The sequence below is a fragment of the Esox lucius genome, chromosome 20 (assembly GCF_011004845.1).
Source record: "Esox lucius isolate fEsoLuc1 chromosome 20, fEsoLuc1.pri, whole genome shotgun sequence".
Taxonomy (NCBI): domain Eukaryota; kingdom Metazoa; phylum Chordata; class Actinopteri; order Esociformes; family Esocidae; genus Esox; species Esox lucius.
The window spans coordinates 7,730,515-7,753,073 of record NC_047588.1 but is presented as its reverse complement, the minus strand read 5'-3'; the positions used below and the strand labels follow the sequence as shown (position 1 = coordinate 7,753,073).

The window sequence follows — 22,559 nt, the reverse complement described above, 5'->3', positions numbered from 1 at the left end:
CAAATAGGGAACAAAAGATGGTTGCAAAATACATTGAAAAATGTTGAAACATACGTAACTGATGTAAAAATAAATATATCGTTCAGCATTTATTTTTTCCCCTTTTTTTTTGGAATCATGATAGAACAGGACAGCAAGTTTTGCTTGTGACTGCAGTAATGCAGGCTTACAATGTCAGCCTAACCCAGGTAACAAAACAGCAACACAATTTCACCATTATCCATAAGCTAGAATATTTGATGTGACCAGATACTTTTTTTGTGGAGAACCTTCATTTTGGTGATTGTGACTATTAAAACAAAATGCTCTCCTGTGCTCTCTTCACCGTGTCTTCAATTTGCTCATAGTCATGGTCGCTGTCCATGTCTGTTTGTACCACATATTTCTTCCCTGCTGAAAGAAGAGAGTTGATTTTAAACTTACTCTACAGAAATCATTTTACACTAGGTCTTAGCACATTGGTCATCCAAAGTAAAAACATTGACTTAAAGAATATTACTACACCGAAAAGTAAAGTACAATTTTATTTTTAAAAGAACAAAATGCAAATGCAGAACCATGAATGTGGGACATTGTCACAGATGACTTCCTTTTATGTGAAAGCAGACAAGCCATTTACTACAGAGACCATACTGTACCTTTCTTATTGGACTTGTGACTGGTAGCTTTAACGTAGGGGTTTGGCTGAGCCATTCCTGACACTACCTGGGCCATAGGCTTTCTGGGAATCTGGGGAGGGGCATCATCTGTGATAATCTTTTAGGGTGACAAGCCGAAAGAGAAATGTATTTTTGGACGTGCAATTTAAATACCACAAGAAAAAACAGGAACCATTGAAATGTGCCTTGAGAAACAGTCTAAAATGATATTCTCACTTAATTTAAGACATTCACAGTTATGTGAAGTGTTTTGTATCTAAATGCTGTATCGAGCTACCCAAAAATGTATTGTGTGGTGTCCTCACTATTGTACTTCACAAAATCTCAAGATGGACAAAGATTAAGTGAAAACAACTGAAAAATTAAGAAAAACTGGGAAGGGACCGCAGACTACAAGGAGGTTAACGCTGAAAGACAACATACAGCTCCAGAAAAGATGAAGAGATCACTGCACCTTTTTCTTATCTTTCCAAAAAAGTCAAAAAGGAAGGTTTTCAGTGAGGAACACTGATTACAATTAAGAGACCACTGCAAATTGAACGCTTCTGTTCCTTACTCAAAACTTTCCTTTTCAACTTTTTTGGAAAGGAAAGAAAAAGGTGCTCTTCATTTTTTTCAGAGCTGTATGAGACAGCATACCAAAGGTGTAATCAATAAATATTTTTACTGTAAATGTGTTGATAAGCAGTTTATAATAGCATTACGGTACCTCAGGTTTATGGCACATGACCCATATATCACAACTACAGGCTGTATGCAGCCTGTTCTTTAAAGCCATTAACCTGTTTTTTGTTTTAAGTATGTAAGATGTGAAAGTGCTTACCACAGGCAGGGGAGCAGGGGGTCTTTGGGCTGTTTTGCTGTCAAGACTTAGACCAGTCAACTGAGGCAGAGGGCTTTTAGGTGGAAGGCAGGGGGCATCTAGTTCTGAGGGTGAAGGAGTTGCTATGAAAGGCTTTGAGCCTGACAGAGACTTTGAGCCTAATGTTGGCTGTAAGCCTAGCAGCGGCTTTGAGCTTACCGACTTACGCTTTGGCGGTCGGGGCGGTGGGGTCTCATCAGATGTAGTGAGCTTTCGAAATTCATGATAAAATGAATCTGTCACTTCAGTTACTGTCTCCAGGTGACAGTCTTGTTGGGCCAGAGGCAGAGGGTCATCTATAAATGACAGAGACATGTTAAACCAACGAGAGGGTATCTCAAAACACATTTCTGGCTTTGCTGGAAGGCTGGCCTGTATCATGGGCTCTACAACAGCTTCCTCCAGCCTCAGCGATGAGAACCCCACCAGAGGATCCATCTCCAGCCCTGCATCACGGCCCACCACCTTTATGTCCAACGGTAGAGTGAAGCACTTGCACAAGTCTGTAAGGCTGTATTTTTTTTTGTCAGTGAGCTTCTCCACAAAGTGGCTCTGCATGTACAGGGGCAAATGGAGCTCCACATTCTCCTCCTCTTCATCCTCCTCATCTTCATCATTGTCAACTTCTTGGAGACGTCTACATACAAGGACCTCCACGATCTGGTTCTTCTCCTGGCTGGTTCCTCCACAGGGCATATGTATCTTCTGGCAGCGAAGCACTTCTAGCTGATCCCCTACACTGAGTGCTGGAATCTCCTCTCCTTCCAGTCCCTCACTATGCCTCGTCACACTGACTTTGAGAAATGGTGTGTGGATTAAGGCAACATACAGCTCATACACAGAGTCAAACTCACGCGGCTTCCGTTTCAGCCGCCCACTGTAGCTCGGCGACACTAAGAAGTACTGGCGCCCCTTCCGCCCCTTCTGTCCTGAAGCCAGAAATATGGTTGATGAACCACGTTTCAGAAGGGCTAGATGATGGCCCTTGCGTAGTTCAGTCAGCCAGGTACAGCAGAACATAGGCTTGCCCTCATGTATCTCCAGTATTTCAGCCATGGTGGGAAATGCCCCATCCGACTTGGCAAATACTTCGGGAAGAGTGAGCGGGGTCACAAAGTTCACGTCTTGGGATTGCAACGTTACGTCCACCACATCTACCTCCAAGCTGGAAGGAAACGTCACAATGTTCTTTCTCACTGTGGGAAAAACACAATTCTGTTGAAATGTGCAAGAAACAGAGTGTAGTATAATTCTGAACTGTAAATAAAATCTCGATTTGTGGAAAAGTAAACCAGGACAAAATACAACCTACAGTTTGCGGCTATATGGCCTGATGATATACACGGATCAGCCATAAAGTGAATGACACTGATAATCTTGTTATCATAGCACCTGTCAGTGGGTGGGATATATTAGGCAACAAGAGAAAGTCCTGTCCTCAAAGTTGATGGGGAGGTGTAAGGATCTGAGCTTTGATAAGGGCCAAATTGTGAGCATCTCCAAAACTGCAGCCCTTGTGGGGTGTTCCCGGTCTGCAGTGGTCAGTACCAATCAAAAGTGGTCCAAGGAAGGAAAAGCGGTGAACTGGCGACAGACTCATGGGCAGCCAAGGCTCATTGATGCACATGGGAAGCAAAGGCCAGACCGGTCAGGGTGACCATGCTGACCCCTGTCCACTGCCAAAAGCGCCTATAATGGGCATGTGAGCATCAGAACTGGACCACGGAGCAATGGAAGAAGGTGGACTGGTCTGATGAATCACATTTTCTTTTACATCACGTGGATGGCCAGGTGCGTGGGCATCGCTTACAAGGAGAACACATGGCCCCAGGATGCATTATGGGAAGGAGGCAAGCCAGCGGAGGCAGTGTGATGCTTTGGGCAATGTTCTGCATGTGGATGTTACTTTGACACATACCACCTACCTGAGCATTGTTGCAGACCATGTGCACCCTTTCATGGCAACATTATTCTCTGATGGCAGTGGCCTCTTTCAGTAGGATAATGTGCCCTGCCACAAAGCAAAAACGTGTTCAGGAACGTGTTCAAGGTGTTGACTTGGCCTCCAAATTCCCCAGATCTCAATCCAGTCTAGCATCTGTGGGATGTGCTGGACAAACAAGTCTGATCCATGGAGGCCCCACCTCATAACTTACAGAACTTAAAGGAACTGCTAATAATGTCTTGGTGGCAGATACCACAGCACACCTTCAGAGGTCTAATGGAATCTATGCCTCGACTGGTCAGGGCCGTTTTTCAAAAGGGGTCCAACACATTATTAGGAAGGTTGTCATATTGTTATGGCTGATCGGTGTATGTGCTCCTCAGATACAATTAAAATATGATAGATCTGTGCTTTGTCATTGGCTAGGGAAGTGTGTCACTTGTTAAATCAAAACCAGGTTCTACTCACAGTGCATTATGGCCTGGACCTGGTATATAGGACTGAAGACCAGCGGCCCGCCTTTCTTGGTTATCTTGCTGAAGCAAAAGTAGCGACTACAGAGGTAGGGCGAGGACATGATCTCCTGAAGGGTGTAGGTGTTGTCACTTTCACACTCATAGAACTCCCCACGGCAGGAGAAAGGGACCAGCACTTCAGCCAATTGCCCCTGCTGACCATGGAGATGACAGCGAATGTGTTTCTCCTTAACCCCCTCTTGCTGCTCAATGGAGAGCATGGTCACAATCTTGCCGGCCCCTAGTGTGAAGTTCTGAAAGGTCAGCTCACATTTGGAAGTGAAGGAGAAGGGAAGGCAGACTTCTAGAGCCTCTGGCCTGAGGCTCAACATCTCCTCTATCGTATTGTATGGCATCTTCTCTGGAACCAGCTTGAACAGACCTGAAATGATTTTTTTTTATTGTTGTTGCATTCCCTAATGTACACAATGCTGGTTGAGCATGTTGGTTGAACACCGTTGTTCTCACCTGCATGGTTTAAGGGAAGTTCAAACTTCTCATTGTTGCTGATGTCCTCACAACTGACAGACAGGAGTTGGATGTTAACCACTTTCACCAGGTCCCCTGTGCACAGACACACCTCGCTTCCTGATAGCTCATAAACAGACCCTATAAAGCATTAACAATCAAAGTTTAGTGCTGAGGGGACTGAAATATTTGCAGAAAAACAAATGCAGACTTTTTTTGTACATAGTAAGTACCACACGCAGAGTGAGAACCCGTTATGTAGTGTTGTGAATCAACTTTGCTCCAAAGCTGTGTCTCACACTTCTTTCATTTTACCTAGAGTTGTTCCGATTCCGAAACCATATCGGTGAGTACTGGAGTCAGTATCCTGAATCACGGTATACCTATAATAAGTGTTTATTTTCTGCCCATTTTAGTCCACCGGGTCGCCGCCGCTGTGGAGTAGCACAGGACCTGGGTGACTCGTCCATAGTCATAAACGGAGAGAAGTAGCGGCGGTTACAATGTTCTTCCGCAAGACGCATGCAGTTCTGTTTGTTAACTGCTAGAGCGTGAAACAAAAACAGAAGCGCGACAAATAATCTGCGTACCTGTGTAGTGCCTTCGTGTGTATCTGTTGTTAAAGTTTATCGTTAATTTGATACTCATTTTAACAATCGGGAGTCATGTAAACATGATATTACTTGCATCTTTTCTGGTCAGTCGTCATGGAAACATGAAGCCCTGGCGTTTGGACCAGAGTGAAAACAAACATATCACTATATACCACCAGTACGTGTGAAAACACTCACTGTGGCTTTTTAAATGAATTGTTATTCATTCCTAGATTTATATCTGTTATTTTTCCGTTGTGGCTGACTATCAAACTAGACAATAAAAGAAAGTTTAATGTTTTTCTGCAAAAAACTTTCTAAAGCGCAAGAGTAAGGCTGGTACATTTCAGGACATGCTAGCAGTGTACAAACTCCTAGATTCGGAAATGTTCCCTTCACTGAAAGCTGTTATGCAGGTTACCTTGACAATACCAGTTAGCAGCTGTACATGTGAACGGTCTTTTAGTGCCTTGCGTCGGCTCCATACATGGCTCAGGAAGACCACAGGCCAAAGCAGACTCCAGCACCTGCTGTGATGTCTATTGAGGAGTTGCTTGAAACAATTTAACACCAAAGGGTCATTGACATGTTTGCCACCCTCAAAGTGTGGCGACATAGATTAACTCTCCCAAAGTAGGGCCAAATGGGGATTCAGGAGAAGTACTTCAAAGATTTCCCTCTCTTTTTTTTATATCTTTACTTTCTAAATATTTTCAAGACCTCTGTAAATAATCTGGATATTTTGGATATTTTACCTTCTTTTTTTTCTTTTTTTTTTTGCTCTTGATGTGAAGCTTGTTTTATTATTATTTATTGATGACTTATATTGGTTTATGAAAGTTCAGACTGGCGTGCAACCAGATGTGTTAGAGATGGCCATTTGTAAATAATTTACAGCAGATGAATTACATTTTGTTGTCCAAGTACCTGTTACTTTGTTCAATGACAAAAAAGTTGAATCTAATCTAACCAATCTGATGACTGATGATACAAAAGGAGGCACATGGAGTTAACGGTCAGGAAAACCAGCTGAGTGAAGAAGGTTTTGGGTTTGTTACAGGGGGCTGTCTGTGTGAACTCTCACAATTAAGCTGGTGCACTGAAAAGGTCTCTAAAAAAGAAAGAGTTAGTTGAACCAATGTTAAAATGAGAAAGTTATTTTTAATAGGAATATTTTTTTTTTTTGTGTGAAAAGAGGGTGGGTGGTGGCAGTGGGGCTCATTGGGTGCTCAGCACCCCTAAAGCTCTGACCCTAGAATCGCCCCTGAAGTTGGATAATTTCCTAACAAGAACTTTCAACAAGAGGTTACGTTTCTGATTATCATCATCTTGTCATCGTTGTTTTTTTGCAGCTCATTGTTAGCTGTATATTAAAATATTGTTATGTGACCATGTAGTGTTGCATTTGAACTTAATCTTTTTTATTTGCAGTGTGAAGTACGTGTTTCAAATTAGATTTCCATATAGGAATGAAGTTTAAGGTTTGTGTTAGTAGAGTTGAAATGTTATTGATCGTCTGTAGATTCTTAGTATGTAAAGCATATCGACTATCCAAATAAAGTGTTACTATACTTTTAACTGGTATATCTGTTTTGTAGAATGTACTTAGGCTACATGTATGTTTGCCCACTGATAAAGAAATGATCAGTCTATAATTTTAATGGTAGGTTTATTTGAACAGTGAGAGACAGAATAACAACAACAAAATCCAGATGAACGCATGTCAAAAATTTTATAAATTGATTTGCATTTTAATGAGTGAAATAAGTGATCAGTCTATAATTTATCTAAATGTTCATTTTGAGTAAAAATCACTAGGTCTGATCTTATAAATGTAAAATTTCTGATTGAAATTATCATTATTGCAATAACACAAAAAATGAAGGAAAGGAGAAAAACAGATTGTTAAAATATATGTGGAATACCACCAAGCAGAAAGTGTATATTTTACTAGTAATCACTAAGAACAACTAAGTATATTTGGACCAGTAACAATTGGAATAGTTGGTGGGGAGTCTATGATTTTGAAATGATGGGGCATTATTTGTCAGTAATTATTACATAGGGGCCAGCAACTGCATGAAGGGCTCCAGTGACATATTTATGGGGAAGGATATGGATTTTAAAAACTGTTTTTAAGCTTTTTACCAAAAAAGTTAATTACCAAATAGGACCAACCCTCAGTTACCATTTGATTTTGCCTATTTCAAAATCACATTACTGGATGTAAATAATAAAAAAAAAATTATATTACATTATAATATAGTCCTCACCATTTGTGCGGTATAAAGGATTTCAGTGAAGAGAATAGGGTCCTCTTAAAAAATGAAATTGGACACAAAGGTTTTTTGCTGCATTTGATAATTGATTATTTCAGATTGCATTTTAAAAGTTATACATGAACACCGAGGGTTTTGGAGATCTATTTGACTTTATTTAACATGTGCTTGTAGAAAACACTTGGTTACTAGGCAAGTTTCTCTAACCAGTACAGAGTTACACTTCTCTTTAAATTAAGAGAAGGACAATAAATAGACGTCCATTCCATAGGTACGGAAACAGGAACAAATGACCACATGGCCATCATAAACAGATCTTTCATCCTGGTATATGGGGAAGGTCAATGAGCCCCCTAAATGTATAAGATACCCGGGAATACAATTCTGTCTCTATTCCAATGAAAGTTAACAAAGTTAAAAGTTAAGCCTGTTCAAATGTAACATTTTCTGAGATAAAAAAAAGCCTGAAGGCACCACAAGCATTGATCACTATCTGTTTCTTACTACAGTGAGGGAAACAATTATTTGGTCCCCTGCTGATTCTGTACGTTTGCCCACTGATAAAGAAATTATCAGTCTATAATTTTAATGGTAGGTTTATTTTAACAGTGAGAGACAGAATAACAACAACAAAATCCAGAAAAACGCATGTCAAAAATGTTATAAAGTGATTTGCATTTTAATGAGTGAAATAAGTATTCAACCCCCTCTCAATAAGAAAGATTTCTGTCTCCCATGTGTCTTTTATACAGGTAACAAGCTGAGATTAGGAGCACACTACTAAAGGGAGTGCTCCTAATCTCAGTTTGTTACGAGTCATTCTCAGCTTGTTACGAGTTGTCAAGCCCTGCTGGAAAAGTGCTCTAAAATCTCCTGGTGGATGGCTCCATTGACTCTGGACTTGATAAAACACAGTGGACCAACACCAGCAGATGACATGGAACCCCAAATTATCACTGACTGTGGAAACTTTAAACTGGACTTCAAACAACGTGGATTCTGTGCATCTCCACTCTTCCTCCAGACTCTTGGACCTTGATTTCCAAATGAAATGCAAAATGTACTTTCATCTGAAGAGAAGACTTTGGACCACAGAGCAACAGTCCAGTTCTTTTTCTCCTTCGCCCAGCTAAGATGCTTCTGACGTTGTCAAGTGTCAAACAGTGGCTTGACACTAGGAATGTGACACTTGTAGCCCATTTCCTGGACACATCTGTGTGTGGTGGCTCTTGATGCACTGACTCCAGCCTCAGTCCGCTCCTTGTGAAGCTCCCCCAGGTTCTTGAATCAGCTTTGCTTGACAATCCTCTCAAGGCTGCGGTCATCCCTGTTCCTTGTGCACCTTTTCCTACCACACTTTTCCCTTCCAGTCAACTTTCCATGAATATGCTTTGATACAGCACTCAGCAGTCTTCCCCATGCTTGTGGTTCTGTGTACTGAAGGCTCAGGGAGTTAATTAGCTGATTAGAGCTCTTCTCAGTTTGACATTTATGTATTGTACATTTTAATACATTCTAATATTTTGAGAAATTTGATTTTTGATTTCCCTTAGCTGTAAGCCGTAATAAACAAGATTGTAACAAAAAAGGCTTGAAATGTTTCACTCTTTGTAATGAATCTTAAATATATGGTGTCCACTTTTCCACAATATTCAAATATTTTGAGATGCACCTGTATAAGAATAAACAATGTTCAGGAGATTTCTACGACAGTTCCCACTTGGAAAAATATGATTTCTGGCTCATGGGTTTAGGAAAAACGTAATAGACACAGTGTTAGAATTGGGGTAGATTTTAGGTTTAGCCTAGGCATTACTGGTTAGGCATTAGGGTTAAAATTTTGGCATAAATATTAGTTTATTGAGGTTAAGGGTACGGTTAGGTTTTAGTTAAGATTAGGTCTCAGATCCTCACAAGAATTAAAAAAAGTGGTGTATTTACATTAGTAAGTTAACACAAAGCAACCTTCAAAATACCGAAATGACCTCAAAATAAGGTCACATAAAAAATAACGTTTGATTAGACACAATCTTGAGATTAGGTGATAACATTTCCTGTTGATTCCGAAATTGGACCATTGGCTTTTGATTCTGACATGTCTGAAAAGAAGTAGGCCTAAATGGAGTATCTGAATCAGTCGTAGTTGACTCACACCCCATTTGTGCATGATGGATTTATACGCACACACACACACAAACACACACATATACACACACACACACACATAAATATATATATATATATATATATATATATATATATATATATATATATATATATATATACATACACACACACACACACCAAGAGTTGCTATGACTCTAGTCTCGCGAAGCAACACCTCCAATATCATCTGACCTCATTGGAGGCCTGGAAACTTCCCTGTTAAAAATAAGTTGCTGCTGATTCTCAGTGGCAAGATTTCTATTGGATGTTAGTTTTCAAATAAACCTCCACTCACAGGCTTGTTGAAGCTGGGCTTAGCATGGTTTCACTATTTCTTCAAACTGGATGGAACACACTTCCAGAATGTTTTTAGTTCCTACCTAGGATGCAAAATATCAGAAAATAACAAAAATGGAGGAAAAACGTAATTCTGTTTTGGAAGTACTGTGCTCTATTCACAAGAACGAGTCAATAAAGCCATTACAACATCTCTGCTTAAATGCTGTTATGAAATAAAGCACATTTTTTGGCATGCTTGATAAAAATATTTATCAAGCATGGCTGACAGTCTGCGATCTATTGAAATTGAAAATGGAGAAGTCAATAATACTAGTGGTTTCTCCACTGATTTCCAAAATCGAGGATCAAGTTTGTGTTTTGAATGCAAAAGAATTACACAGGAAGCATACACAGAGCAAAATGAGACTGAGGACGAGAAAATACGTTAGGCGAAAATCTTTTGGTAAATCTGGGTGTTGAGACTGCAGAGGCACCTCTTATTGTTGAGTTTAGAATTAACTACCTCATCCACACTATTTTAGCAGAACACTGCGACAGGAGCCATATACCGCTTTAAAAAACCCATCATTCTGCATTACCGGTCGTATTATACTGTATCTTCTAATGCGAGTGTGTAGTCCAGTCGCTATAATGTTGATATACCTAAGAAAGTGTTTGTTTCTCAAAGACTGATATGATTCATCAAAAACGCAAGATACATCCACAGATTTCTGTGGGGTTTTATTTAGCGATTTTGTTACCATCTTCACTTAGCGAGCTACTGTTGCACTGAAGGCATTATTCTCATGAGCACTTGTATAAGCTCCTCCCAAGCAATTATTTGACTGGGTTAACGTGTTTTGAGGAATTAGGCCAAGCAATACATTTTATTGTGTTAATGTGTTTTGAGACGTTACTGACAAAATAGTTTTTCGCACCCCTTTGCAACAAAAGTCTTATAGGTTTTCCCCAGGCCTAGCAACATTCTAAGCCTGGTTTAGAAGGCTTCTCTGACCCTGACCTTTACTGACCTCAGTTATCTCGGTTGTAGAGAGGAGATCATGTAACATTACAACAAAAAATTGGTCTTCATTAGTGCCAAAAAAAATTTAATATACATTGGCCTGGGAATTGCCCATATTTTACCATCTTTGTTCCATTTGTTCCATTCATTTTAAACACAAACCTTTCAAAAAAGGACTGGTTATGGACATTTGCAATGATCAATCAGTCCGCAAAACTATCAAGTGAACAATCACTTTCAAAGCTGGGAAATTACTAATGCAAAATGTTGATATATTGGAAAAAAGTAAAGGATCCTGTGTAAGACTGTGTACAGTACCTTTCAGAGAGTGAGTGAGAAAATTTACTTAGAGATGTAAATGACTTAGAAGCGCTTACACCTTACACCCTTTGCTCCACAAGACCAAGCCATCCCTGCTCCCAGGGCTCTTTCTTAAGGAGGATATGTCCTCTTCTAAAAGTCCAATATATGTGGGATTTGTTCTGGAAGCGTTGGACTAGAGAATACTTGCCTCAGTAGCAGGAATGTCTCTTTAAGAGATCATGCAGTGGGCTGATTTCACCTTCAACTGGCACCTTTAGTGAGCTGATATTTTGCTGTGGAGGTATACAGCTTTCTGACAGTATCATGTCCTCAATTCTGAAGATCTGTGAATTATCATTTTAAAAGTCTAATTGATCATTAGAAAATAATTTTGTAATTATGATAGCATCGCAAAAAACTGTAGTGCGGATTAAAGATGCAATAAAACTGTCCTTTAGACTATTTCATTATCTTCAGCATCAACGATTGTGAGTTTGATTACAGATTCAGAATGGCCAGAAACAAAGACATTTCTTTTGAAACTCATCAGTCTATTCTTGTTCTGAGAAATGAAGGGTATACCATGCAAGAAATTGCAAAGAAACTGAAGAGCTCGTACAACGATGTGTACTACTCCCTTCACAGAACAGCACAAACTGGCTCTAACCAGAACAGAAAGGGAAGTGGGAGGTCCCAGTGCACAACTGATCGAGAGGATAAATACAATAGTGTCTAGTTTGAGAAACAGACATCCTCACAGGTCTTTAACAGTGACGAGGCAACTCCAGGATAGTGGCCTTCTAGGTAGAGTTCTTCTTCTATCCAGTGTCTGTGTTCTTTCGCCCATTGTAATATTTTTTTTGTTGGCCAGTCTGAGATATGGCTTTTCCCTTGCAACTCTGCCTAGAAGGCCAGGATCCCAGAGTCACCACTTCACTGTTGACATTGAGACTGGTGTTTTTTTAAATAACAAAGATTACCATAATTCTGAATTGAGACACATGCAAATGCAAATTTTGTTGAAAATATTTTTGTGTTAGAAATAAGATATTTGTCTTGCGCGTGTACTCTGTCTCAGGCCTGGAAAAAAATTGGTTTTCTTGCATGTACACCGATCAACTATAACTTTAAGACCACTGACAGGTGAAGTGAATAACATCGATAATCTTGTTTTCATGGCACCTGTCAGTGGGTGAGATATATTAAGCAGCAAGTGAAAATTCTGTCTTCAAACTAGATGTGTTAGAAGCAGGAAACATGGGCAAGCTTAAGGATCTGAGTGACTTTGACAAGGGCCAAACTGTGATGGCCAGGCGACTGGGTCAGAGCATCTCCAAAACTGCAGCCCTTGTGGGGTGTTCCTGGTCTGCAGTGGTCAGTACCTATCAAAACTGACCAAGGAATGACAAGTGGTGAACCGGCGAGAGGGTGATCGGTGGCCAATTGATGCACGTAGGGAGTGAAGGCTGGCCCATGTGGTCCGATCCAACAGATGAACTACTGTAGGTCAAAGTGCTGAAAAAGTTAATACTTGTACTTATAGAAAGGTGTCAGAACACACAGTGCATCGCAGTTTGTTGCGTATGGGGCTTCTTAGCCGCAGATCAGTCAGGATGCCCATGCTGACCCCTGTACTATTGCCGAAAGCGCCTACAATGGGCACGTGAGCATCAGAACTGGACCCCGGAGCAATGGAAGAAGGTGGCCTGGTCTGATCACCTTTTCTTTTACATCAGGTGGATACCCAGGTGAGAGTCCGTCGCTGACCTGGAGAACACATGGCGCCAGGATGCACTATGGGAAGAAGGCAAGCCGGCATTTGATGCTTTGGGCAATGTTCTGCTGGGAAACCTTGGATCCTGCCATTCATATGGATGTTACTTTGACACGTACCACCTACCTAAGCATTGTTGCAGACCATGTGCACCCTTTCATGGCAACGCTGTTCCCTGATGGCATTGGCCTCTTTCAGCAGCATAATGCATCCTGCCACAAAGCAAACATTTGTTCAGGAATGGTTTGAGGAGTTGTTGACTTGGCCTCCAAATTTCCCAGATCTCAATCCAATCTGTGGGATGTGCTGGACAAATAAGCCTGATCCATGGAGGCAACTTACAGGACTTAATCCACTCGATCCATCTCGCAATTTACAGGACTTAAAGGATCTGCTGCTAATGTCTTGGTGCCAGATACCACAGCACACCTTCAGAGGTCTAATGGAGTCCATGCCTCGATGGGTCAGGGCTGTTTTGGCGGCAAAAGGGGGACCTACACAATATTAGGCAGGTGATCATAATGTTATGGCTGATCGGTGTACATGCTTTATTGGACAGAGACTGTCGGAAAAGACTCAAGACCATATTTCTGCTTTTTTTTGTTTAATCACTTATAGTAACCATATTTTATTTACAGTGATATAACTATTGCTTATTTTACCTGGAAAATAAGTTGGTACCTTGCTTATACCAATAAGGCATAAAACATTTGGGAACACTAAGAAAGATTCCCGAAATACATTTTCAGAGTTTTGGCCATTTGCAAGATGTCCACGACTACTGCCGATGGGTGATTGTCCACCATCCTTTTGTCAGAGTGGTGTGTGTCAATACTGTCAACCGGCACGCTTCGCACGGATTTGTTGCATACCGGCTCATGCTGGACCACTGTCAGCACCTCCTGTTGAAATTATCTTTCCACAGCCATGCAAGGCATCTTGACGGTTTGCGCTGGGCTATATTGCCAATATACAATGCTTAATAGCAGTATCTAGGCCATCAGTGATGAGTTGTGCATAAGAACAGCCATTCACATTGACCATATACCACACCCTTTGTGCTGTATTGCTATTATATCCCAGTTAACAAACTAAGTTAGAACAGTAAAAAGTGAGATGTTATACAGTTGGTATACAGTCTCATATATCACGGTGCTCAGCCAATCAGCATTCAGGATTTCAACCACCCTGTTTCTAATTAGTTAGCTATTAGTCAGCTATTAATAATAGTGTAAAAAGATGTCCTAATGTGCTCTCCTTAAGACTAGGTTATCACTCTTTCTAACATTACTCATGGGAATTTATTTGTCATTTTTACTTTCATTTTGACCCATTTCCTTGTTTGGCATTTTTATGGTGTACAGCTCATTTAGTACATTGTTTTAATACTCTGTAATCTGTCTTGCTTATTTCATGTAAAGGTCCATATGCAGCTGTATTATTTTCTTCATTCAACGCTGACTTCACATAATGGGCTGCTCAGCCATGTTCCTTGAGAGCCATTGACTTATGCCTTGAAATTCCAGTTGCGGCTAACCTGCTTAAGATTTTTTAATTCTGCTAATTATTCAAATGAATTGTTTTAGATCTGGGTTGGAGAGATAACCTACAGGATGGTTATTATCGAAGGAACTCTTGTTATCTTTCTATATTGTTCTACATTGCAATGTCAGGAGATAAAACATAAAAATCCTTTCATCAGCTACACACACTAGACACCATAGCTCTTACATAACACTGTCTTTTATCAGTTAACGGAAAAGCTATCCTTATCTGTACAGTGATTCACATAGTGATATATATTACATCTACAAAAAAGGTGCAGTGGTCTCTTCATTTTTTCCGGAGCTGTATATGCTGCTTACTCAGTCTTACTTCAAACAGACCTGAAAATCTTAATTTTACTTCTCTGGTTAAATAAAGTATTAATAGTATTCTTGACCCATGTGACACCAAATACAGGATGGGATTTTTTTTAAGTAAACTCGGCCAATGCTTGTCTACCTCAAACTAATTCAGGCAAACTAATGCTGGCCTTTCCAGTGCAGAAATATATTTTTTAAGAAGTTTCCTACCTTGAAAGTATACCCCGGAGCAAACCTGTAGAATCCGAGGTAGACAAGTTTGATCCAGGGATGCAATGAATTGTTGCAGGGAAAGACTTGTTTCACTGCCTGCCATCACTGCAGTGACAAACTGATGTGGCTTTGTATAGGCTTAACTGTAAACTCAAAACGCCAAAGGCAGCAAAAGAGAGACGCCCCAGATCAGCTGAAAACCACAAAAAGGAAGTCACCACATTTAAAAAAAAAATGCCTTAACCCTGTTCTAATAAATTGGGTAATGTCAACAAAATAACGAGGGGGAACAGGCAATAATTATAAACCAGCCATGGAAGGAAGTTAGAGAAGAAACTCTTATTGTTTTCTTTCAAATCTGATTGCCCATCAGAATTACACATACAGTACTGCACAGGGCTGCGTTGGGTACTTTTAAGATTTAACCCATTAGAAATTACCTGTCCAAAATTGTATTAAGTAATGTAACTTTTGGATTACCCAAAATCATCTAAATAATCAGATTACATTCAGTTACTTCAGTCCTGTAGGGCTAATGTAAAAGCCTAGATAACAGATTAGTTGGATTGCAGTCTTGCACACAAATTCGTGACAGTAAATTTAAATGAGTATTGAACATGTTAGTAGGCTACATATCCGTTAGTTCATTGGATGCTTGGAAATTGGAATATCATTCCTTGCGTCACGTGACTCCTCTCTATCAAAACCCATTGAAGGAAAAGGCCCTCTTCACCAACAGGTCCCGAGATGTGATTCACACACCTTGTTTGTAGACTGGTAAATTGTCATTATTTATTGTTTGTGATCATCTAAGGTATGCATTAGCTTAATGTCATTGCTGATGGATGAACCTGATGCGTTTGCATCAGGATCATCCATCAGGAAAGCTAATGTTGACAGGCCCCAACCTAAACCTAATTCTTACCAACATTGAAGTGCAATAACTTGAAAAACGTAGGTGTGATTCAGTGTTTGATCAAATGTCTGCACTGATTTTTTTTTTAAAGAAAAGTGTGTATAAAGGGCAACATTTGAACAAATTCTAAAATATATATTTAATGGTGATTAACTACAGAAGATTATGAGATTAATCAAGATTGATAATTTTAATAATTTGACAGCGCACATTTTTATATTTTTTCATTTTGTTATTATTTGACATATTTTATTCAGAAGTGTTCTTGTGTTATCTATATTTATATTTGTAACATAAATTAGTTCATTAAGTATCCAAAAAAGTGTGTAGTTTTCATTATTATGGTCCACCATGCAACTCCCAGGCTGAAAAAAAATCCCATTCTGGCCCTGGGATGAACTGTTACAGTATATGCTGCATTCGTTTCTGTGTTGCATATTTCTTGAAGTGATAAAGGGCTTATTGTAGACCAAACGGTTTTGATGTCTGTTCATTTTGGCAATTAAATCAAAAAAAAAATTAAATACTATTACTATTTTTGCTTTTAAAATGCATTACGCATACCCAGCTTAACCTATATTATAAGTAAATTGCTAAATATCATGTAAGAAGAACTTAATAAATGTTAGATAGCCTAGACCAAAACATAGTTACAGAGTTACATATATGATTAGGAAAAAGTACTCTAACGATACATTTGTTGTAATTTTCATAAACCATATATTTATCCTCTGTTTAATGCAATTTGTATTGTTAAATTAATTAATATGATCTCTAGGAGGCAACAAGCTCTCCATGGGTTATTGCCCAACCATAGCACAACGTGTTGAACAATTAGCAGATATTGTATAGTGGTGGTCAAAACGTGTATTTACTACTTATTACCAGTGGCGTGTTTAGGCCTGGGTGTCTGGGGCCCGGATCTCAAAATGATCAAAAATAATAATAAAAAAAATAGCCCCTAATCTATTCCTCTATAATTCCGATCGCGCATTAAGACAATGTAGACGTGTACCCAGCTAACAATTTTCCGTTGTCACAATGTTGTTACGAGGTTATCTGGCGACCGAAATTAGGTAGCAGCTACGTGGTCAGAATCGGAAAAGTTAGTTTTCTTGTTGCCGGAAATGAGTCTGAGTGGTCTTCAATTCTATCTTCACCTTCCTCTGCAGTTGGACCCGTTGCTGCACCTGCACATGGACAATGAAAACCAGTTTTAAAACAGTATAAAACAGTGTCAAACATTTGATTCAATTCGTTCACTATTTTTTTATTTATCAAATATCTTGTTGAATCATTACTTGTGGAACTCATAGTACAAATCTTTACATTTGAGTACTTGTGAGGTGACTCGATGTTCATCTATGTTTGAATAAAGTTGCCAACTGGTATGTTATGTGTGTGTTCATAACTTAATAAAGACACAGAGAGCTGTGTGTATTCCACGTGAACGTTTACTTGAACTTGTTGTCTCCCAAAACAGTCCCTGTCACACTACAGTCAAACTATAGTTCCCTTTACACAACACCTCCCCTCTTAAGTAAGAATGTCCCCATGAATGCAATCGTTCAACAACCCTCAGAGGCAATACACTATTGGCATAGTCTAACAAACCGAACATTTCCCAATACAAAATTTTTCTCACAAATTCAGATGGAGTTGTGACTGCATGTCTGTCACATTTTGTTGAGTGTCAATGTTACTTGGCTCCATAGTTGTAACAGTCTTATCCGGCGGCACCAGAGGTTGTGGATGGTGCAACGTGCGCAGATGTGTACGGTTCCTTCTGATCCGTCCTTCTTCTGTGCGGATGATGTAAGACCTGGGTGTTGTAGCCTGATGAATGACTGTCCCTTGTTTTTCCTCACTTGGAAGTCAGACACTTTGGCCTGACTGCAGTGGTAGGAGGGGGCGGGCTCTGTGACGCAGGTTGTAGCGGCTTTGTTGTTTCTACTTCGCCCGCTTCTCCACCTTCCTGAATCCTCTTATGTTCGGCCACAGTGGGAGTAAGGATGCTGGAAGCTGTGGTATGGTAGTGCGTAGCTCTCTCCCCATGAGGAGTTGTGCTGGAGAGTACCCGCACTCCAGAGGTGTAGCTCTATATATCATCAGGGCTTTTAATTTCTCACCTCCTCCTTTCCACAGCCCTTTTATGGTCGCCACAGCACGCTCTGCCTCTCCGTTCGCCTGCGGGTATCTCGGGCTACTTGTGATGTGCGTAAACTCATACTCTGTGGCTAAGTCTCTGAACGGCTCACTGCTGTATTGTGGTCCGTTATTTGACATGACTGTTTCCGGTATCTCGTGCCGGTTAAATGCTTCTTTCAGAGCTGCAATGACCGTGTTGGCAGAAGCGATGTGGAAGTGGGGAACTTCAATATAGCGTGAAAAATAATCCACTATTAGAAGATATTTCTTCTCCCAGAAGAATAAATATGTACCCACCCTTTGCCAATGTCTCTCCTGCACTAGGGTGGTCAGCAACGGCTCTCTGTGCTCTGCTCTGTGCTGTGAGCATGTGTTACAGTTCTCCACCAACTTGCTGATGTGTACGGACAGTCCTGGCCACCAGACGGACTGGCGTGCTCTTGCTCTGCACTTGACAATACCTTGATGGCCACTGTGGAGGTTGTTGAGAGTTTCTTGGGGTCATACATTGGGGAATAACAATTCTTTGTCCCCTGAGAAGCAGCTCTCCTGCCAGCGTTAGCGTCTCTGTCTCTGGCCAGTATGGCCCCAGTTCCGGAGGAAGGGCATGTTTCTCAGGCCACTCTGTCTTGCAGTATCTGATAAGTTTTGCACAAACTGGGTCAGCTTTCTGTTTCTCTTGAATTCCCTTCAATCTTGCTTGGCTGAGGACAGCCCCCAGAACCAAGGATGAGGCGTCAGCCGACACGCAAGTTTCTGCTGTGGTTGAAATAGGGGCCAGCACCCATGGTGAACTCAGTTAGTTTTTAAGTTTCTGAAAGGCCTCTCTCTGTGGTGCTCCCCAGCACCACTCATTCTTCTCACTAAGCAGGTCTTTAAAGGGGTCGGGTGTATGATGCAAGATGGGGTAAAAACTTTCAGAGATAATTAACCATACCCATCACTCTCCTCACGTCCTCGACCCCAGTTGGTTCAGGCATCAACATAATGGCTCTGATCTTGCCTGGGTTAGGTGTCACGCCCTCTGCTGTGACTCGATGGCCCACAAACATAATGCTCTCTTTTGTAGACTGACATTTTTCGTTCAGTGTGAGCCCTCCTTCCTTCAACCTCTTCAGCACCATGTGTAGTCTCTCATTGTGTTGCTGAATGTCTTTCCCATACACGACTATGTTGTCCGCATGGCACACCACACCATCGCATCCCTCCGACATCAGCGACATGCAACGCTGGAAATGTTCCGGAATGAGATCCCGAATGGTAGGCGATGGAATGCATATCGCCCAAATGGGGTGATAAATATAGTAAGGAGACGGCTCTCCCCTGACAATGGGATCTGACAGAAGCCGGAGGTTGCATCCAGCTTTGTAAAAACCTTTGATCCCGCCAGCATGGCTAGTGTGTGATCTACTGCTGGGAGAATGTGTCTCTCTCTCCGCACCGACTTGTTTAAGTGTGTCAAGTCCAAATCCAGACAAATCTTTCCAGGCTGAGCCTTCGGTGCCATAACCATGCCCACATACCAGGCTGTGGGCTGGGTCACTTTAGAAATTACTCCCATTTCCTCCATCCGCTTCAGCTCAGCCTGCACCTTGTCCCGCAGTGGAAGAGGCACCCAGCGTGGGGATGAGAGGGCAAATGGGACAGCCTGAAAACACGGTTGGGTACTGCGCTTTAAAATCTTCTTGGTGGGTTGAACTGTGTGGACACGCCTTATTAGCCCCAACAGTGGCTTCGACAGTCCCTCCACAACATGTTGTTTCCTTTTCAATACTCAGCTCACCTTTAAAGGTGCCTTTAACTTCCAGTCTGTGATTTCCTGGTCCATACAGCACTTTAAGTGGCGGCTGCAATGTCCTGTGACACCTGCTCCAGTGTCAAGTTTAAACACAGTTGTTTCCCCATTCAAGTGCAACGTCTCCATCCAATCTTCCTCTCCCTCAGAGCACATTTCTCCTAGAAAAGCAAAGTCCTTGTCTTCTTTGCTCTCCTTAAGTGCCTCTGTGATGTCATGGACACCGCCAGTCGACCTACATTTCTTTGCAAAGTGTCCCTTTTTGCAACAACTCCTAAACTCTGCATCACAGGCGGGGCAATCCTTCCACATGTGTTTCCACCTGCCACATTCTGTATTTGCCACATTTCTGCCACTTCATATGCTTTTTGCATATTGCTTCAACATGTCCTGTAGCTTGTTCTGTCCCCTGCAACACTGGCTGCTGCTTTTTCACTGCTGCACTCTGTCTCACTCTTGTCATGGCTTTTGCTAGTGTTAAGTCAGCGTCCAACTGTATACTTTCTGACAGTTTAGCATCTCTGGTGACAACCACAATCCGGTCCCTTATGAACTGTTCTCTCAGGGCCCTGAATTCACAATGCTCAGCCAGTGTGTGTACCGCTGTTATAAAGGACTCAACACTTCACCGGGCTCTTGGCTCCGTCTGTTGAAGCATGCTCTTTCAAAGATAACGTTCCGCTTGCTAACACAATGTGCTGTGAATGCCTCCATGACGACACTGTGAGACTTCTTCTGTTTGTCCGTGAGGGGTAAAACTTTAAGAATATCTTCGGCGTCACCGCCGGCTGCATACATGAAGGCATTCACTCTTGTCACTGTTTATCCAGTCCTGACACTATTCTGTAGCGTTCAAAGCGTTTAATCCATCTCGGCCATTCATTGGCATCGGAGAAGTTTAACTCGCCTGGCGGCGCTATCTGTGGAACTAACTGTTGCGCCGACATTTCTCCGTCCATCATTTTTGCTTCCTCTGATGTTTACTTTTCTTTAGTTCAGGTTTAGTTCGCCTCTTTGTTTATCCTCGAAAAAAGATCATGACTACATGATTCGTCTTTTCTCTTGATGAAAAAGTCAGTTATCATCACATATAGTTATTGTATCAACGTCATTCACGAATGGCTAATATGCTTTTAAATCAGCCAGTGGCAATAGTCATACAGTTCATACAGTGGATATAAAAAGTCTACACACTCCTGTTAAAATGCCAGGTTTTTGTGATTTAAAAGAATGAGACAAAGATAAATCATGTCAGAACTTTATCCACCTTTAATGTGACCTATCATGTGAACAATTCAATTGAAAAACAAACTGAAATCTTTGAAGGGGAAAAATAAAAAACTTGCAATCACCTGGTTGCATAAGTGTGCACACCCTTAAACTAATACTTTGTTGAAGCACCTTTTGATTTTATTACGGCACTCTAGCATGGCACATCTTGACGTGGAAATATTTGCCCACTCTTCTTTGCGAAAGCGCTCCAAATCTGTCAGATTGCGAGGACATCTCCTGTGCACAGCCCTCTTCAGATCACCCCACAGATGTTCAATTGGATTCAGTTCTGGGCTCTAGCTGGGCCATTCCAAAACGTTAATCTTCTTCTGGTGAAACCATGCTTTTGTGGATTTGGATGTGTGCTTTGGGTCGTTGTCATGCAAAGACCGTTAATATCCACATTATAGTAAGCCGGAAATAAAACAGTTTACGGTTATATTGCAACTGTTTCTGGTGGATTTTCAAAGTACGCATCCGTGCATGCATTTTGAGTCAGGATAGACAAACAAATTTGCTGGCTTAAAAACCTAGTTACGTTATAGTAAGCCTTAATTGAAACTGTATACGGTTATATTGCGACTGTTTCTGGCTTGGAATAGTTCATCTTCAGTCTCGCTAGCAAGTGCTCAATTATTTTGATTATTCCTAGGAAGATACTAGTAAGCCTATTATTGGCTAATAAGCTGTTAAAATAGCCAGTGCCAAAAGCAATACAGTTCATAGACGCTATTTGGGGTGGAGGTAAACTTAATAAGAAACGTTAGTCAGTTTAACACAATCCTCAATGGAGTCTAGCGACTTCTGAAACGTGTAATGCCGTGGCGTAGTGGTTAAAGACAGTGCCGTTCATGCGGAAGAGCTAAGTTTGAATCTATTGAGAGCAACTAAATTTATTAATTATTTCTGGTAGATTCCATGATTCTCTCATCTTTTCACTTGATTATTGATAGTTACTGTATATATTCACGAATGAAAGAAAAAAGTATGTTGTTTTGCCATGAAAAAAAAAAAGATGATCTTATGCCATGAAATGAAATAGCTTTGGCAGACTCAATAGCAATTGCTCAATTCTTATGACTATTCCAGTAAGTTAGTAGATACCGGTAAAGCATATTACTGGCTAATACGCTGTTAAAACAGCCAGTGGCAAACAGCATACATAGACGCTATTTGTGGTGGAGGTAAACTTAGTAATAAATGTTAGTCAGTTTAACTGTATCAATGTCATTCACGAATGGCCAATTAACTATTAAAACGGCCAGTGGCAAAAGAGGACTTGTTCAGGACATACAGAAGCCTCTTGTCTATACTGACAGCCGGCTAATGTGTAGCTCTGTGGTGTAGCGGTTAACAACTTTTGTGCGGGCCACTCGGTTTCGAATCTCGAGATGGCAATTATTTCTATTGGGGGCCGGCTGAACTAGGCTTGCCTGGTTTCTTGTTCATTGGTCCGACCTACTGCCCATTTGAATTTGACAGG

At 40.9% G+C, this 22,559-nt stretch overlaps 1 protein-coding gene across 5 annotated transcripts; it reads right to left on the bottom strand.

The window, feature by feature from the left end:
• Positions 1-260: 260 nt before the first annotated feature.
• On the bottom strand, positions 261-15,071 carry themis2 (thymocyte selection associated family member 2). Of its 5 annotated transcripts, XM_010865169.4 has the most exons (7): positions 14,943-15,071; positions 4,450-4,590; positions 3,935-4,363; positions 1,689-2,717; positions 1,483-1,586; positions 639-756; positions 261-393 (listed from the first exon to the last, which is right to left on the bottom strand). In XM_010865169.4, the coding sequence occupies exons 1-7, from the start codon at positions 15,046-15,048 to the stop codon at positions 293-295; spliced, it is 2,028 nt and encodes a 675-aa protein (XP_010863471.2). In that variant the 5' UTR covers positions 15,049-15,071; the 3' UTR covers positions 261-292. The 5 variants fall into 5 exon arrangements, with proteins under 5 accessions (XP_010863471.2, XP_010863468.2, XP_010863469.2 ...); XM_010865166.4 differs by having other exon boundaries at positions 1,483-2,717; XM_010865167.4 differs by having other exon boundaries at positions 261-390; positions 1,483-2,717.
• Positions 15,072-22,559: the final 7,488 nt, after the last annotated feature.

Bases quoted from the DNA above. Each gene is read 5' to 3' on its own strand.
- themis2 (XM_010865166.4), bottom strand. From the start codon at position 15,048: ATGGCAGGCAGTGAAACAAGTCTTTCCCTGCAACAATTCATTGCATCC. The intron at 4,591-14,942 runs GTAGGAAACTTC...AATGCTTTATAG, and splicing joins CTCCGGGGTATACTTTCAAG to GGTCTGTTTATGAGCTATCA. The intron at 4,364-4,449 runs GTGAGAACAACG...AAATCATTTCAG, and splicing joins ACTTCCCTTAAACCATGCAG to GTCTGTTCAAGCTGGTTCCA.